Raw genomic sequence first — 19,654 nt, 5'->3', positions numbered from 1 at the left:
CTTTGTATTTCACTGTGGGGTGGACGTGTGATGGCTGGTTGGGCTGCGGCACCTAAATGCTGCTTGTCTTTGGCTCTCTCCAGGGTGTGTGAGTACGTGGGCACGTTGGAGCATACCCACTTCAGTGACGGCACCTCACAGCCCCCTCTGACCATCAGCCAGCCCCAGAAGGCATCGGGGGGCTCTGGACTCCTTGGGGACCTTGAGAGTGAGGGTCCCTCCCAGGAGCAGAGCTTGGAGCAGGGACCTTCCCTGAGCACGGCCCCTGTGGTCCAGCCCCTCTCCATCCAAGAGCTGGTCCGGGAAGGCAGCCGGGGCCGGGCCTCTGATTTCCGTGGTGGCAGCCTCATGAGTGGGAGCAGTGCAGCCAAGGTGGTCCTCAGCCTCTCCACCCAGGCTGACAGGTGTGTGCCCTCATCCCACATTCCCCCAGAAGGAAGCCTGCATCTATCTGATTGGTCTCATAATTGGCCCAGGAACAACTTGATTTGTTAGCCAGTCATTAAACCCCTTTCAATATTTTTCAAGCAGTTCTGTCTTACCACACCCCATCCTCAGAAGGACCCGATTTCTAAAGACTGTGTTCAGGGGGGAGGCAGGCTACCTGCGGTTCAGCTGGCATCTTGGGCAGCTTCACCTCCTGGGCCCTGGTTTCCTCATTAGTAAAGTAGGATGATTTTTAAGAGTAACTATCTCACAGGGTAATTGTAAGGTTAAGTTCATCACTACACCTAACAGCACCTAGAACAGAACTCAGCAAATAGTAAAAATCCATTGTTTTTGTGATTCTTATTATTCACAAAATCCCACACCCAGGAACACACATGTTATTGGTTGGTGCACAACAACTATGTTAAGGGAAAATCAACAATGGCCCCAACTGGTTGGTGACACTTCCTGATGCTGAAAGTGCTTTTGATCACACATAGAACACTTCACCTAACTCCTGGGCATGTGATCATCATGCCCCAGGCTTCCTAGAACTGGTACCATGAAGTTTATTTAGAGAGGACACACAGAAAGGGGCTTGGAAAGTGGACAGAGCATTCCCTGGTCTGGGGCTTAGACAGCCCTGACTTCCTGTCCTAGTTTTGACACTGACCAGCTGCCTGGTCACGCCTATAGAAATAGTTGCACTGAGACTTAGTTTCTTTACTGATTCATATAATATCCATATATACAACCAGTACATTCACTTCAACTCAACAAGTTGGCCATGAAAGTGTTTTGAGTCTGGGAAGTAATAAGCAGATGTCAGGTAGTGTTATAATGTACCCCTGTTTTCTTACTAGGACGGGAGACAAGAAATGGTTAATGGCACCCAGAAACCAATGGCATCAAAACTGGAATTACAAAACAGCCATCAAAATGTGTTAGTTTCAGTAATTTGTAAATATTTAATCTACCAGTTTCCATCTTAAACCTTATTTTACTCCTTGAAAAAGGCCCAGGACTCCATTTCTACTAATGATACTCCCCTCAAGAGCACATGGCATCCCACAGTGCCACCTGCCCTCTGGTATCCCCACAGCAGTGGGAGGGAGTGACCCAAGAGCAACAGCAGGCTGGCTTGCTCCCTCCACTCTGTGGCTGCATGAAACTAAGGTTTGATCTTTACACTCCTCATTCCAGGGACCCAGGGATCCTTCCCCAACTTTTGTGCTCCCCTCCTCCCTCCTAAGTCCTTCTGCTAGAAATGTCTGTCTCCAACTGAGTGGAAAACAAGAATAACTGGCTAGGAAGTTCATGACCAGGGAGCATTACTCAAGCCAAGCGCCCCCCTGAGCTCTACCGTTGAGTTCCACCCAGCCCTGGGGAACACTCTTTCTTCCAAAAGATACTTGAGCTCCCTTAAGGTGTATAGTCTTAATCATCAATTATAGGCAAACAGAAGCTTCTTGGTTAATTCACTGAGTTTTAAGCAATGGAATTGAAGCTAATACAGAGGATTCCACCCTCAATTACGTAATCACCTTTTTTTTAATGTGCTTTGTACCATTTGGATCCTCATCCCATGGTTAGCACAAATTTGTGCATAGTAGTAACAGATAAAATAATACCATACGTTTGTCTACAGTGTTTTCCAGCATTTTCATTAATCACTTAAAGAAAATTACCATAATCATTCTGTCATAAAGACCTTGATGAATTGTTCGCAAATTAACAGATGTCCTCTGTTTGCACCCAGGCTCTTTGAAGATGCTACAGATAAGCTGAACCTAATGGCTTTGGGAGGTTTCCTTTACCAGCTGAAGAAAGCATCCCAGTCCCAGCTTTTCCATTCTGTTACTGATACAGTCGATTACTCTCTGGCAATGCCAGGTAATTCTTTCCCAGAAGGAATTGTGCCGGGAAGTGAGCAGGAAACATCCCAGGTCTCTGATGCCAGCAGCACACCTAAGATTCAAATCCACATTCCCTTCTCACAGGGTCACACTAGGGAAGTTCAAGTGCAAGCTTCTCTTTCAGTTTTGAGGCACAACATGAAAAGGGTGATACATTCTGTCAATGCTGCTGCTCATGGGGGAGGCAGGCTGGGTTGTTCTGCTGAGGTTTGTGCTTGTGATGTTGAAACTGTGTAGCAGATTGCATCCCATGGGGGTGGGGTTCCCTTCTCCATATCACAAGCCCAGACTTGCCTGAGTCCAGCCAGCTTGCAGAAAGCCACTGATTTCAGAAGGGGTGGTAGAAGAGAAAAATGGAAGGGTTAGCAGAAGCTTAATCCTTCCCTTAGGAAACTGCTCTCAGGTTTATCCTACTAAAGATGGGTCAGTATCACTGCCTTCACAGATGAGGCCAGGTGAAGAGAAAAGGCTTCCTGAAGGGCATCCCCGTGAAAGGAATGGAGTTGTATCAAGTTGCCCGAGTTCCAAATGAGTGGCATGTTGCTCACATAATCTGTGTGCTGGGAACAGACCTTGGATGGCGGCAGGTTGCAAAGTATAATCACTGAGGTCCCTTCCATGTTAGGAATCTGAGGTTCTGAGATATTTGGCTTCATGATGCTTACTGTAGATTTTGATTTGAGAACCACAGTCCTTTCCCCACTAGTTTTTAATAGACTTACAAATTTTAGCTATATAAAGCCATTAAGCTTCCAGAGCATCTCTGAGTGCAGTGGTAACCCTCAAAGTCTTTTGCATTAGAGATAACAGGAAGCTCTGAGCTTACAGAGAAACAGTGAGCAGGATCACGAAGAGGTGGCAAATGGGTGGAAGGAGCTCTGGCTTTGGAGTCCATCAGATCTGAGTTAAAATATTACCTTTACTACTTTCCGACTGCGCCGTCTGAGCACATCATTTCATCTTTCAGGCATTCAATGTTTCACCCCATAAAGTGGCAATAGTTATATTTACTTCTTAAGGTTGCTTTAAAATTACAGTGATTAAAGATGTAGAGAACCAACACAATGTCTGGTTCAGTAAAGGTCTGTGGTTATTCTCAACTATTACCACTGTTCTGAAGTTTATTTGATGTGGCATGACCAATTAGAAAGGAGTCTAGTGGTTAGAAGAGCCAGATAAAGATCAGCTTTGGGGAAGATGCCTGGGGTAGCAATGGGACACAAGCAAGAAGCAAGTAGGGAAAACTAGAGTGACAGTGGCAAAGAAGAAGCAAGAAACCAGAGTAGGCAAGAATTATATTGGAGCCACACAGAGCAGGTTAAATGGATGCACTTTACTGGACCGCAAAAGAGCCTGGTCTGGTCTACTCTGAAAACATTGCTGAAATGCCATTAAGGACTGGCAGAGGATGACAGTAACAGTAATCACAATAGCTAAAAGCACTCATCAGTTAGTATGTACCAGGCGTGAAACTGAGCACTTAATGTGTATTATCACATTATGTAATCCTTAAAGCAACTTTAAGAAGTAGGCATGATTATCCAGTTTCACAGATTATTAGGGGCTGGAAAGAAATCTTTGGTCCATCAAGGCACAACTACTAAATGGTGGAACCAGGACTTTTGTCCAGGCCGTCCGACTCCCCAGCCACCTACCTAACTACTACTGCATTCCTCTTTTAACAAATATTTTTCACACCTGTCACATCCCAGGGACTGAAGACATGGTGGTGAACAAGAGAGAGGTGCCGTCCTTGCTGAGTGAACCACCTGGTTGGTCTCTTTTGAATGGAGGGTCATCCCCTTTTTTTGGTTAACCTATGCCAAAGAATCCTCTGGTCTGAGAACACTGCCTTGATTCTCAACTACTCTCTCTCCGATTCGAATAGGCCAGATGATTTTCAAGTTTGGGCTTTCTGGCTTCTATGTCTTGCCTTTCTGTAGGAGAAGTGAAATCTACCCAAGACAGAAAAAGCGCACTCCACCTCTTCCGCCTGGGGGATGCCATGCTGAGGATCGTGCGGAGCAGGGCGCGGCCCCTGCTGCATGTGATGCGCTGCTGGAGCCTCGTGGCCCCACACCTAGTGGAGGTGAGCCTGGGAGGTGGGAAGGGGCTGGGCTACTAATGCAGGGATGTCCTGCAGCAAAGCAGCGTAGCAGCAGCTGTCAGCACAGTGGCCATGGGGCAACAAGAGCTCTCCTCTCATCACCTGCTCACCATTGTTCCCCGATTGTACCTCAAGGTGTCCAAAGACTCACCCCATGAGGCAGTGCCACCCTGGTCCCACCATGGCCATCTCTCTTTACAATTCTTTATACCCCCAGGTCTTTATTATTCAGGATCTGCTGTCAGTCTGAGTCTGGAGCCAAAAAACGAGCAGAGCTGGGGCTGGATGTGGTGGCACATGCCTGTAATCCCAGTGACTCAGGACACTAAGGCCAGAGGATCACAAGTTCAAAGCCAGCCTTAGCAACTTAGTAAGGCACTAACCAACTTAGTGAGACCCTGTCTCAAAAAAGGACTGAGGATATAGCTCAGTGGTTAGGCACCCCTGGGTTCAATCCCTGGTAGCAAAAAAAAAAAAAAAAACAAGTAGAGAGTTCCTAATATCTTCACTTTTATACATTAATATAACAATGTCTTTGGTTCCTGCCACTCTCTTTTTTCTAATAACTTAATTACTTGGGAGAGTGTTCTTTCAGGGGAACTACATGTCCTGATTTTCCCAACAAAATTAACACAAAGACCCTTATGCTTTCCAAGAAAGCAGTTTATGGGAACTCTGTCTCTAAGCATCTTAATACAGGATGACTGACTACTTGTAAATGGGCAGGGGGAAGCATTGCCCCATTTTACAGTGGTAACTATTCTTAATAGCCCATTAAGAATAAAAGTGTTGTAGCCTCTTAAGAATAATGCTATTGTTTCAGCACTTACCCAGTAAGACAATGTTACACAATAAATATTTTTTTTGGAACTTAATTTCTACCTAAGAACATTCTAGTAGAATAAAGGAGTAGAAAATATCAATTTAGTCACAAGAGAGTGTATCAGCTATATACTATACAATACCCCCAAAATCTATTAGCTTCAGACAACAACCAGTTGTTTAGCTTGTGATTCTTTGGGTCAGAAACTTGAAGAAGGCTCATCTGGGTAGTTCCTGACTTGGCCCAGCTTGGCCAATTTGGTCAGCTGGTTCAAAGACCAGGGCCAACTGGTTCATGGTCTCTTGACTGGGAAGGCTGGGCAAATTGGTCCCTCTGTGCATGGTCTTCTTGTAGGCCTCCAGCAGACCAGTCTCTGCCTGTTCACATGACATTCAGAGAATTCCCAAGCACATCAAGAGAGCAAACCCCACATCACAACTACTTTTTAATTCTCTACTAACATAATGTTCACTATTGTGCTACTGGCCGAAGAAAGTCCCATGTCCAAATTCAGGTCAGTATGGGACAGGACTTCTAAAGAGTGCAGATATAAGGAGGTGTGAACCAATCAGAACTCTTGTTGCAACCAACCCACCTCACTGAGGGACAGATGGTTCACCTAATCTTCATGTTCAGGGCATGACTAAGAAGTTAGTCATGAGCAGTTCCATGACGAGGTTCTGGTGTCCTTCCAGTGAGCATGTTCTGTGTCATCCAGGAAAATTATCATGTTAAAGAAAAAGCACAAAAATTGCTAGAAAGTTACTACCTCAGTGTAATAAGGTGGACTGGGAAAACTGTCACAAACCACGTGCTTCCTACTGAAGTCCCCCTGGTGTTCCACTCTCCCGCACCCTGTAGGCTGCCTGCCATAAGGAGAGACACGTGTCCCAGAAGGCAGTTTCCTTCATCCATGACATCCTGACAGAGGTTCTCACCGACTGGAACGAGCTGCCTCATTTTCACTTCAATGAAGCACTCTTCCGACCTTTTGAGCGTATCATGCAGCTGGAGTTGTGTGATGAAGATGTCCAAGACCAGGTCAGTGTGACGCAGTGTTCCGCATCACCAGATCTAACAGCGAGTGTGGTGGCAGGCATCGTTCTAGGAGGTCTGCATACATAATCTTTCCAAGAACCCCACTTTGGGTCATTAGAAAACACAGGTTAAGCATTTGGCCAGGGATACCTAGTTAATGATTGCTGGAACTGGGATTGGAGCTAAACCACATGTCTCTACTGGTCCCCCCTCTTCTATCTAGGCTGAATTCTTAACTAATATGGTCCTCTCCACTGGGAGACAGACTGGAAAGAAAGCAGCAGCAGACCTCATATCTAAGAGGATGGAGGGCTGGGAATGCAAACAGAACCTTTCTCTAAAATCCACTTATAATGTTGAATAAAGGTTTTAAATTTCCTTTTAAATACAATGACATACTAGCAAGAAAATTAAATACAGCTAGAGAGACAAAAGGAATTTAAAAAAAGGAGCTCACAAAAATAGAAGGGAGAACAGTGGAGGAAGGGAGAAGAGGAGGTACTTAAATTGTGTTATGTGCATGTACGAAGATGTCACGATGAATCACACTAGTATATAGAATTGTAATGCATCAATAAAGACACTTTTTAAAAAGAAAGAAAGACTTAAATGCCATAAACTAAGCAGCAATAGGAAGCCACCAAGGAAGCAGAGCTCTGCAGCTGATTTTTCCTGGAAGGATCTGCCATCAGGTGAAGCAGGAGTTCTGCATATCACGTTTTTGAGGGCCCAGGGACAGAAGAAAATCCTCACTTTGTAAAGCAGCGGCTGAGGGGGATTGAAGTAGAAATGAGCCCAAGTGCCACCCTCACCAAGAATACTTGCAACCTGTTACTAACATTGGCTCTAAGTAGAGATTTTTTTTAAATAGATAAATAGCTCTCTAGGATTGAAAATTGCAAGCTGGCCTTTTCCTAGGATCCCTGTATGAAGTAGCACAGCCCCAGGAGTCCGAAAAGCTTCCCACAGGCACCACAGAGAAGCAACAGAATCTACCTGGAGGAACTCATGTCAACTCAGCCACAGAAGAATTCCACAAATAAAGTTTCAAGATGTGTGAGCTCATGGTATTTAAGGGAAAAAAAATCACCAGACACACAGGAAAAGAAAGCAGTAGTTCAAACTGCCAAAGCTACAGATGGTACCATTAGAGCTAAAAAGAACTGAATTGAAATATTGTTATCTTCCACACAGAGTATCAAATCAATATGGAAGTTTAAGGAGAGAAAAGAAATTAATGAAAATATGAATTGACACCTAACAAGTAAGTTGAGAGATTCCAATAATAATGAACTAAGTAATTCAAATTGACCTTCCAAAAGAGAAACAACTAGAAAAAGTTGGATTTAAAAAAATATATTTTTTCAATCACTTGAAGACATCAGAGTACAAGACAATGAAGAACTACAGGGCCAGAATTTGGGAGAAAAAGAATACCTAGAGTGGTGTGCCCGGGGCTTTAGGCTGCTTTTCCTGAAAGAAAACTGAAAGGCTAAGAAGCTTAGCAAAGTTGAGTCTAGGACATGCCATTCTGGTAACTTCTGAAGAGAAAAGGACATCCTAGGAAGAAGACTGAGCCTTAAATAGACTAGTCATGACAGAAAGGAATCCCATCTTCAATTGATCCCAATTATTGACATGAGATCGAGGTGATGTGAGATTTCTAGTGCCTACCATAAGCATGGGCACCTTGCTGACAGACACCACCATTACCCTGACCTTCAGACTATTTCTTGGTTTACAGGTGTGATGTCTACATTTAGTAAAAAAAAAAAAAAAAAAACAGACTCATTAGGAAATACTATGTCTTAGAAAACAAAAATAATAAAAATAGATACACACATAAGGACCCATATAGCTGAGTTATCAGGTAGGCTTTAAAATAACTATGCTAAATGTGTTCAGAAAGATTAAGGACAGGAGAAACATTGGCTATGGTGGAACAAAGAGGTTAGTAAATCTTGTCCCTCCAAAAAAAGAAGAAAAAAAAGCATAAAACTGGACAAAACTGTCAGATGACAGTTCCAAAATGTGATCCATGGTAGACACCAAATGGAATAGCATGTGTTCTTAAAAATGGTTCACACGAGAACTTCAGTTATGAACAGTGGAGGGTCTGCGCCCTTGCCAGAGACTTCTCGCATCACGTGTACTCTCAAGCTCTGTTGGCAGGAAGAGTAGTTTGACCAGTGTGAAGCTAACCGGGAAAGTCAGCTTTGCTTTGGAGAAGAGAGGAAACAACCATTGGCTTGTCAACAGAATGTGATAAATTTATTAGGAAATGAACCAGGGAGTCCTACAACTTGATAGCCTAAGGTGAGCTGTGAAGGAGTAAGAAAAGTAATATGAGAACAGAGTGAAGAGATGATCTACAGAATGGGAGAAAATATTGCAAACCATATGTTTCACAAAGGGTTAATACCCAAAATATATAGGGAGCAAAAAACTCAATAGCATAAAACAATCCAATTTTAAAATGGGCAGTAGACCTAAATAGACATTTCTTAAAAGGTGAAAAATGAATGAACAGTGTGTATATTAAATAAATTAAATAAAGCTCAACATCACTGATCTTCAAAGAAATGAAAACCCAAACCCAATGAGATAGTACCTTACTCTTTTTTTTTTAAGGATGTTATCAAAAAGACTAAAAGTAAGTGCTAACAAAAATGTGAAGAAAAGAGAACACTTCTACAACTGGTGGTGGGAATGTAAATTAGTACAGACATTGGCAAAAAACAGATGACAGTACCTCAAAGAATTAAAAATACAACTATCATAATCTAGTAATCCTACTATTAGGTATATACTAAAGGAAATGAACTTAGCATATGGAAGAGACATCAGCACTTCCAGGTCAATTGTAGCAATAAATATCATAATAATACCCAAGAAATGGAAACAACTTTTTAAGTATCCATCAACTGATAAATAGGAAAACCTACATATATCCAGTGGAATACTATTCAGCCATAAGAAAATGAAATCTAATTATTGGCCACAACACAGACAGAACTGGAGATCATGTTAAGTGAAACTAGCCTGATACAGAAATACAAGTACCATATAATCTCACTCATATGTGGAATATGGGAGGAAAAAAGTTTATCTCATAGAAGTTCAGAGTAGAATGGTAGTTACCAGAGGCTAGAGAGGGTAGGGAAAAGGGAGGGGTGGTAGAGGTCAATCAATGGATATTAAGTAATAAATAGGAGTAAGAAGTTCTGGTGTACGATTGCACAGTAGGATGATTATAGAGAACCATAATATACTATATATTTCAAAAAGCTTGAGGAAAGGATATTGAATGCACCAAAAGGTGATAAATTTGAGAAGACAAATAGACTCAACCTGATTAAACATTACATGATGTATACATGTATCAAAATATCACATGGTACCCCATATGTACTATTTTTATGTATCAGTTAAAAATTAAAGGTGAAAAATGGGGGTCGGGGAAATAGAATGTAAGATCCTGGAAACTAGAGATTCATGGACTAGATAAGCACCTCACTGGCTCACGGAAACGTGGACATAAGAGGGATAAACCACAAAGATCTCATCAGAAAGTCAAAGACCAGGGAGATGTAGGATATGGCTGAACCTCCCATATCCTCCCCAACCTACACTCATGGATTGGCAAAGAGTGGAAGCCTTAAAAGCTGGGGTTTGATTACAGTCTCTGCCCACATCATCAGCTGACCACACACAGGGATGAACACTAAGAAGTCAGACTAAAAGAAAAAGAAAAATTACTAAAAACAGAGCAGAGACATCATCACCTCTTACCGTGGGGGAAAACAGAGTCCACTGTTAGTTTCAAGTTAATTTGTTTAAAATAAACCCCACCTAAATTAAATCAGAATCCCGCATTGTTAAATATATTATCTAAAAGGTCTAATTTCAGACAGTAGGGGTGGTAAATGAGACATGCAAAGGAAAGAGTGGGGCAAACTTAGAGGGGAAAATAGTAAATAGAAACTGACTTAGAGTGATCCCAGTGTTAGGTGTGGGAGACGAGGCTTAAACAGCTTCTATAAATATGCTCAGGAAATTAAAATAAAATATTATTTCAAGGACTCAAAAATAGGGAATTAAACAGAGAAATGGAAATGGAAATTGTGACAGTGCAAATTCTGGAGAAGAAAAAGGCAATAACTAAAATGAAAATTTAGCTAGATGGGCTTGCCAGAAGGATTTGCCATGGCAAGAGAGAGAGAGAGAGAGAGAGAAGAAAAAGAAATCAGTGAACTAAAAAATAGAGATTAATAGGAACCATCCATCCTCAAGATCAGAGAAATAAGTTTGACTAGAAATAAAGCCTTGAAGACATCAGCATAGGAACACACATGTATTGAGAGTGCCAGGCAAATAAAGGGGTGGGGTACTATATTTGGAGAAAAAAATGGAATTCCAATTAGTTTCAACACAAAGACAGCTACAATAGACCGTGATACTCAAAACTGCTCAAAGACAGTGACAAAACCTTGAAAGTCACAAGGGAAAGACAGCTCATTACTACAGATGAATAGCATTAGAATTAATTGCTGACTTCTAAGAAAAAATGAAGGGCCTAGAAGACAATGTAATGACATATTTAATGTACCAAAAGTGAAAAAAGAAAAAAACTGTCAATGAATAATTCAATGAATAATTGAAGAAATTACCCTTCAAAAATGAACTAAATAAAAAACAGTCTTTGATAAATAAAAATTGAGAGAATTTCCTGCCAGTAGACCTACCCTACCAGAAACTAAACCTCATAGAGAAAAGAAATAGCACAAGGTAGTAACTCTATTCTAGAAGAAGAAAGGATACGTATGTGGATAGATAGTTAAAAATTGGATGTTTCTCATCTTTTATTTTAAAATATGTAATGTATAAAGCAATAACTCTGGCAACAATAATATAATTATTGTTGAACTGATTAAATATAAAAATGTAAATAAAGTTAGCAAAAAAGGACAGTCAGTGAAGATATGTAGAAGCAAAATTGCTGTTTTGCAGAAATTAAGTCTGCTAACTTGTTGTAATAATGTGATACATATTAAAACAATCAAGAGAGTAACATACACACACACACATGCACACACACACATGTACACCACAAAATAGATAAAAACTAAGCAGAGATGTAGGTGTAGTTCAGTGGTAGAATGTGTACTTAGTGCACCCAAAGCTCTGGGTTCAACCCTCAGCACCAAAAAATGATTTAAGTGATATTCAAAAGTGTGTTTAGCATGAAATAAAGCAGTAAATGGAGAACATAGGAACAAAAGGATGCATTTGAAAAACAAATACCAAAATCTCAGGTGTAGAGAGAACAATGCAAAAATAGCATGAAGTGCACAGTGGAAAAAAAGATGCTCAATATCATTAGTCATTAGAGAAATGCAACTCAAGCCCATCATGAGACAAACTTCACAACTGCTAGGATGACTTCAATCAAAAAGAAAGATGCTGGGGCTGGGGATGTGGCTCAAGCGGTAGCGCGCTCACCTGGCATGCGTGCGGCCTGGGTTTGATCCTCAGCACCACATACAAACAAAGATGTTGTGTCTGCCGAAAACTAAAAATAAATGAATAAATATTAAAAAAAAAAAACCTCTTTAACTAGGTGGGAAAATCTTTAAAAAAAAAAAAAAAAAGAAAGATGCTGGCAACTTTGGTGAACATGTAGAGAAATTGGAACCCTTATATACTGCTGGTGGAAGTGTAAACCATGTACCTTATTTGAGAAACAGTCTAATTCCTCCAGTAGTAGTCCCCAAAAGAAATGAAAACAAATATTCATGGAAATCTTATGCACACAGTTTTCAAGATGGTGGAATAGAGGAGGTTGCTTTCCTGGCTGCTCTGTGGCACGGAACCAAGAAAGCAGATAGGTAGCTTCTCAGCGGTGAGGTCGTGGAAACCTTCAGGGACACTCTAAGTCCATAGGGTAGAAACTCTACTGCCTCAGATCCAAACCATTAGATGGGTAGATACAAAAACATGAAAAAGCAATAGAATAAATCACCTCAAATCAAGATATTCCAGTAACAGAATCCATCAACACCACAGTGGAAGAAATGTCAGAGAAGGAGTTCAGAATGTTCATAATTAAATTGATCTGTGAAGTAAAGAACCGTATAAAGAGAAAGATCACTTCAATACAGAGAGATTCTGGGGGAAAAAAAAAAAAGCAGAGACCCTGCATCTAATAGAAGAAAAAGTAGGCCCAAATCTTCATCATGTTGGATTAGGCCCCAACTTCCATAAAAAGACTCCTATAGTGCAAGAATTAAAATTAAAAATCAATAAATGGGATGGATTCAAACTAAAAAGCTTCTTCTCAGCAAGAGAAACAGTGAGGTGAATAGAGAGCCTACAGAATGAGAGCAAAATTTTTACACTTGCACATCAGATAGAGCTCTAATCTCTGGGGTATATAAAGAACTCAAAAAGCTAAACACCAAATAAATAAATAACCCAATCAATACATGAGCCAAGGAACTGAACAGAAACTTCACAGAAGAAGAAATACTACCAGTCAACAATACATGAAAAAAATGTTCAACACCGCTAGCAATTAGAGAAATGCAAATCAAAACTACTCTAAGATTTCATCTCACTCCAGTCAGAATGGCAGCTATTAAGAATACAAACAACAGTAAGTGTTGGTGAGGATGTGGGGAAAAGGCACACTCATATATTGCTGGTGGGACTGCAAATTGGTACAACAACTCTGGAAAGTAGTATGGAAATTCCTCAGAAAATTTGGAATGGAACCACCATTTGACCCAGCTATCCCACTCCTCAGTCTATACCTAAAGGACTTTAAATCAGCATATTATAGCAATGCAGCCACATCAATGTTTATAGCAGCTCCATTCACAATAGCTAAGCTGTGTAACCAACCTAGGTACCCTTCAACAGATGAATGCATTAAAAAAATGTAGTTAATATACAATGGAATATTACTCAGCCGCAAAGAAGAATGAAATTATGGCATTTGCCAGTAAATGGATGGAACTGGAGAATATCATACTAAGTAAAATAAGACAATCCCCAAAAACTAAAGGCCAAATGTTCTCATTCTCTCTGATGTGCAGCTGCTTACTCACAATAGGTGGGGGGAGGAATGAGTGGAAGTTCATTGGATTGGACAGGGGAGAATGGGGGGATAAGAATGGGAAAGACAGTAGAATGAATCAGACATAACTTTCCTGTGTTCATATATGAATACACCACCAGTGTAACTCCATATCATGTATAACCACTAAAAAAGAATTTTAAAATGTAAAACAAAAGAAACTCTTGTACACAAGTGTTCATAGCAACATTACTTATAATAGCAAGAAAATTGAAAACAACCCAAATTTCATCAGTTGATAATGGATAAATAAAATGTGGTATATTCATTCAATAAAATGTGCTATCATTCGACTGTAGGGAAGGTTGTTCAAGTCCATAAATATCCTTTGAAAACTTTGAATCTATGCTTTAAATAGGTAGAATTTATGGGATGTTATTTATAACTCATTAAAGATGTTAAAAATGTATATTGACTAAACTTCAATCAAAAGGCAGAAATTACAAGAAAACAGCAAGATACAAAAATATACAGTCTTCTTTTGGATTAAAAGGCACCAATAGGTTGATAGGAAAGGCCTGAAAACAGTAAGTGATGCAGATTGAAACCATGAGAGTCAAGATGACTGTGTTAATGTCTGGCAGCACGGGGCGCTGGGTTCGATCCTTAGCACCACATACAAATAAAATAAAGATGTTGTGTCTGCCAAAAACTGAAAAATAAAAAAATTAAATAAATAAAAAAATTTTAAAAAGACATTAATAGAAGAAATATTACTAGAAACAAACATTTCATAATTATAAAGGAAGACATGTCAATAAAAATGTGTATGTACCTAACAATAAAGCCTTAAAGTACATAAAGCAAAAACAGAATTCGAAGAAGATATGGACAATGTAAGAATTATAGGGAAGGGAGTGGAATGGAGAGTTATTATTTAATGGGTGCAGAGTTCCAGTTTGGGAAGATGAACATATTCTAAGGACACATGGAGGGGGTGATAGTTGCATGATGGTACTTAATGCCATTGAACTTTATGAACTTTATACAATGGTTAAATGGTAAGTTTACATCATGCATATTTCACCATCATAATAATGAAAAATAGTGGAGCATTTTAACACTCCTTTCTTAGTTTTCTATCGATGGAAAATCAGGACATAGGAAATGAACACTATTAACCAGCGTGGCCAAACTGACACCTGGAATACTCTGCCCAACAAAAGAATACACGGAACATTATCCATGAATCTGTTAGACCATAAAACAAGTCTCAATACATTTAATAGAATTGAACTCATATCAAGTATGTTTTCCAGCCATATGGAATTAAATTCAAAATTTAAAAAATTAGAAAATGTCCAAATGTTTGGAAATCAAAAAGCCAAAATTCTAAATAGCCCATTTGGTCAAAGAGAAAATTATTTCCAGAAAATGGTACTAGAACATACTTCAGAAAAATGAACTTACACTCTTCTCTTACCACATACACCAATTAAAAAAATGCTCAAAAATAGGTCATTATTTACATATAAGAGCAAAAACTAAGTATTTCTAGAAAAAAGCATAGAAGGCAATTACTGAGAACCTGGATTAGGGAAAGATTTCTTAGAAATACTGAAAGCATGACTCATTAAAAAGAAAAACCGATAAATTAGAGTTTATTATTATTGAGAATTTTGTTCTTTAAAAGGGACCATTAAAAGGTAAAAAGACAAGTTCAAGTTGTGACAAATATTTGCAAACTATATATCTCAGGGAGGACCTGAATCTTCACATTATATACAGAGCACTAACAATGCAATAATAAAAAGAAAAGGAGACACACACCCAGTTTAAAAAATAGCAAACTATTGACAGATGACCTCATAATCTTGTGAAAATTTGCTCAGCAACATTAATTACTAGTGAAAGGCAAATTTATAGACTCTGGCCACATAGGAGATTCTTGAGTGAGCCTGTCTGACTTCTGGTTTTTCTCTTTCATTAAAACTAACTTGGAAATAGGGGGCAGAGGAGGATATTACCCTTCCCAGAAATTCTTGTGCCTCTGTTAAGTGCCACCTCCTTTGCCCGTGCCAGGTGGTCACATCCATTGGTGAGCTGGTTGAAGTGTGCTCCACGCAGATCCAGTCGGGATGGAGACCCTTGTTCAGTGCTCTGGAAACAGTACACAGTGGGGACAAGTCCGAGGTGAAAGAGTATCTGGTTGGTGACTACTCCATGGGTAAGAATGTGCCAGTGATTCTTGCAGCTGAGATTTCTTTTTTTTTAATTGATTTTTTTAAAAAATAAATGACAGCAGAATGCATTACAATTCTTATTACACATGTATAGCACAAATTTTCATATCTCTGGTTATAATATAAAGTATGTTGACAACATTTCATGTCTTCATACATGTACTTTGGATAATGATCTTTATGTCACAGTTCATGATATCAAGAGAAATTGAACAAGAGGGAAGACAGACATTCCACCATGTTTTATCAGTAGGGCATGATGTTTAGTATGAACTTCGGGTCTGAGTCCTACCAGCAGGCCAAGAGCCCTGTCCCTCATCAGGCCCTGCTCTTGCTGACAAGTGGACAGAAAGTTGAACGGCCTCTGTTGGTTCACTGAATGTTGCTGTGTAGATTTCTTTCCTAAGGCCAAAATAAAAATATTAAAGGTTGAGCATCTGAAAATTGGAAACCTGAAATGCTCCCAAATCTGAAACATTGTTGGCGTTCCACAACATTCCAGATTTTCAAATTAAGGATGCTCAACGCAGTAAAGTTTATGCAAATCTTCAAAAAGTGAAAAACTCTGAAATCTGAACCACATCTGGACCCCAGCGTTTAAGAAAAGACATATTCATCTTGTAGTCACTTGCTAATAAGAAACAGAAAAGTAGGCTGGGGAAATAGCTCAGTGATAGAGTGCGTGCCTCCCATGCACAAGCCCCCGGGTTTGATTTCCAGCACCATAAAACCTGCATATGCACGCGCGAGCGCGCGCACACACACACACACACACACACACACACATACACACATTTTAACAAAGGGAAGTCAGAATTAGGGAAACTGGTCTGGTTGAAATGAATGGGCATGCCCAGGGATGTTGTGTCAGGTCCCCAGGGACACCCCTACATTCAGAAACCAGAACAACTCATAGGAGTTAACATATAGTTTCACTAAGTTTTGTTGTGTAATTCTGATGTGTTATGGTAGTGTAGTAAGAACACAGCTGGGTTACAGGGGACAAAGACACAGGTAGGATCTGGAGGAATGTATGAACGGGCTTCCTTATGCTCTTATTGACCCCATCGGGGAATCACACAGCTCACTCTGCCCCTAGCAGTGAAAATACAGCAACCTGTTTGTGATGTTTCTGCCCAATGACATCAGTTAGGGACCTAGCTTGAACTGGTCAGGCAGGCATCCTCTGCCTAGCATATACCACAATTCCAGATAAAGGAAAACAGCGTAAACCACATAGCTCACACAGTGTAGGCATCGTGAACCACCTTATGAGTTAACTGTTGCTTGGGAATATTCTGGGAACTGAGTTCCTAGATACTGAGGGCAAGCAGGATTTTTGAGGTTAGCAGTCTTGGGCCTTCTATATGAACTCTTCTGCACAGGTATGAGTAAGTGCACATAAATCATACAGGAGCCTTCCAGAGGCCACATGTCTCACTGCTCTACAGATCTGCACATCACTTGAGCCCTGTATTCCTCCAGCATTGCCCTCACTTCTCCATCCAGGGTAATTTGCAGCCTTCCTGCAGTTCCCTGAAGGTGAAACTGAGCAGGACAGCACAGCCATCCAGTCCAAAGGCCCAGGCAGTTCCCCAGGAGATCTTTTCAGAGGCTCCTTGGATGGTGCAGGGAGTCTGAGCAACCTGAGCAGTGGAAACCTATCTATCTTAAACCTCTGATCTTCCTCCCTCAGGAAAAAGCCAAGCCCCAGTGTTTGATGTGTTTGAAGCTTTTCTCAATACCGACAACATCCAGGTCTTTGCTAACGCAGCCACTAGTTACATCATGTGCCTTATGAAGTTCGTCAAAGGACTGGGTAAGTGGAATCCTCCTTTCATGCCTCATAACCTCTGAAGACACTTTCTAGGATGACTTTGTGCCAAAGGCCCTGGAGACAGGGCCCACTGACCAGTAGGAGAAAACAAACATCATAGGATATAAACAAATGGGGTGTGTCATGTACTCGGGGGCAGAAAGCATATTGGGAAAGCAACTTGGGTTTGATATTTTTTTTAATTGCATTCATGGAATATCTTGTAAGATAATATATTTTCAATCTATATGTTGTTTTGCCAACTTATTTTCCAATCTTAAAATATTTTCAATATTATCTTCAAAAACTGCCTTTTGTAGGAAACTACCCTCCTCGGTGTCAAACAATTAGCAGTCTGAGTTTCATTTCCCAGCTCCTAAGAATTCAGAATGCCTCCCACCAGGCCTTATTAATCATAAAATGTATTTTGGACATGTAGACATCCCTCTTCTCTGAGGCCTAAAGTATTTCAAGAACTAGGTCATTTGATTTTATGCTTAATTTAGGAACATTTAATAGTGTAAAGTCTTGTTATACAACAAGACCTGCTGGAGCTGAGTTTTTTCTAAATTTTTTTTTTGTAGTTGTAGATGGACAGAATGCCTTTATTTTATTTGTTAATTTTTATGTGGTGCTGAGGATTGAACCCAGAGCCTCACGCATGCTAGGCAAGCGCTTTGCCACTGAGCTACAGTCCCAGCCCTCGAGCTGGTTTTTATATAGCACAGATTTCCCTGGGGTGAAATGGAAGGAAGGGACAGTTAGTTAACCCAAACATTAAAAGAAACTTGAACTTTTGAGAGTTTTGCCATGGAGTACATTTAGACTTGCAGGCTGAAACCCTTGGAAATAGTAATAGTATAAAGTCAATATTATTTTATATTCTTGCTATGTAATTGATGGTTCTTATGCAAAAGAAAATCAGACACAAAGAAACTGTGTGTCTCATGTCACCCTTATTTTTGGAATAGGAATAAAATGCAAGTTTCAGGATAGAACTCAGAGGCCCTAAGTCTGATCTATAGACCATTCTTGTTACAAGTGCATCACCCTCACTCTCTGATATACCATAGTCTCACCTTGTCCACAGAACCCCAGAGGATGCCTGGAACCATAGATAGGCCAAACCTTATATATGCTATGATTTAATATGCTATGATTTATAAATTAGGCAGAGTAAGACACTAACAATAACTAATTATAAAATAAGAACAATTCTAACAATATACTGATACTATGACGGTCTGATAACTCAGGCAACTACTAGAGGACAATAGACAGGTAACATATACCATGTGGATATGCTGGACAAAGGGATGATTCGCATCCCAGGTGGGATGGAGAGGGTGGTGTAAGATTTCATCTCACTACTCACAATAGCACACCATTTAAAACCTGTGAATTGTTTGTTTCTGGAATTTTCCACCTAATAATTTCATGATATAGTTGATCACAGGTCACTGAAACCTCTGATAGTGAAACCATTGATAATTCCAATTATCGTCCATATTATAGGGAGAGAAATATGAATAAAACAGATTTCTTGCTGCAAGATCTCATAGCCCCTTTGGAAGCAGATACATAAATCAGTAATTATAGTCCATAAAGACAAATGGTTTAATAGAGATGGCAGGGGGAGGGCGGCACTGATACTAAAATGAGTAGTAGTACCTGAGACAGGGTGTTTGTCAGTAGGGCCATACAGGTTTCAAAAAACAGGTAGCATCTGAATTTTATAAAGTGTGCAGGTTTGCCTTTCTAGAAATAGGGTTCATTGAGGGTACCCTGACAGGTCAAAAAGGAAGGGGCCAGGCTGTGTTGCTACATACCCTGTCAGGAAATGTAGAATGAGTAGGGAAGGTTTTTCTGCTCGACAGTCATGAAGATCCATGTGATATATGAAATTACACTGGCAGACACATGTCCCTTAGATAGGGACAAGAAGCTGTAGGCAGAAGCACCAGTTCTGGCACAGTTTGGAGAGGATAGCAATGAGAGAATAGGCTCCAGCAGTATTCTAGAGGTGATATCTAAAGAGCCTGTGTCTGCTTAAATGTGAAGCCTGAGACAGGGACAACTGAGGACCACTCCCTGTCCAACAAGTGTCTTGGAAGGACCAGTGTTACCCAGAATTAGGATATCCAAAAGGAGAGCAGCTTGGATATAGCGGAGAGTGTCTCAATGTGTTCAGATTGCTATAACAA

At 40.3% G+C, this 19,654-nt stretch overlaps 1 protein-coding gene across 1 annotated transcript in view; it reads left to right on the top strand.

Annotated features, from left to right (window-relative positions):
* Positions 1-19,654, top strand: part of Arfgef3 (ARFGEF family member 3) — a 159,832-nt gene that overhangs the window by 114,679 nt on the left and 25,499 nt on the right. The window contains exons 19-24 of the mRNA XM_027938466.2: positions 84-404; positions 2,189-2,322; positions 4,289-4,434; positions 6,137-6,316; positions 15,474-15,618; positions 17,331-17,453. Coding sequence (XP_027794267.2) covers positions 84-404; positions 2,189-2,322; positions 4,289-4,434; positions 6,137-6,316; positions 15,474-15,618; positions 17,331-17,453 — 1,049 coding nt within the window. The remainder of the gene's footprint in view (positions 1-83; positions 405-2,188; positions 2,323-4,288; positions 4,435-6,136; positions 6,317-15,473; positions 15,619-17,330; positions 17,454-19,654) is intronic.

The sequence above is a fragment of the Marmota flaviventris genome, chromosome 6 (genome assembly GCF_047511675.1).
Source record: "Marmota flaviventris isolate mMarFla1 chromosome 6, mMarFla1.hap1, whole genome shotgun sequence".
NCBI lineage: Eukaryota > Metazoa > Chordata > Mammalia > Rodentia > Sciuridae > Marmota > Marmota flaviventris.
The sequence above is the reverse complement of the archived record's forward strand: the minus strand, read 5'-3'. Positions and strand labels throughout refer to the sequence as shown.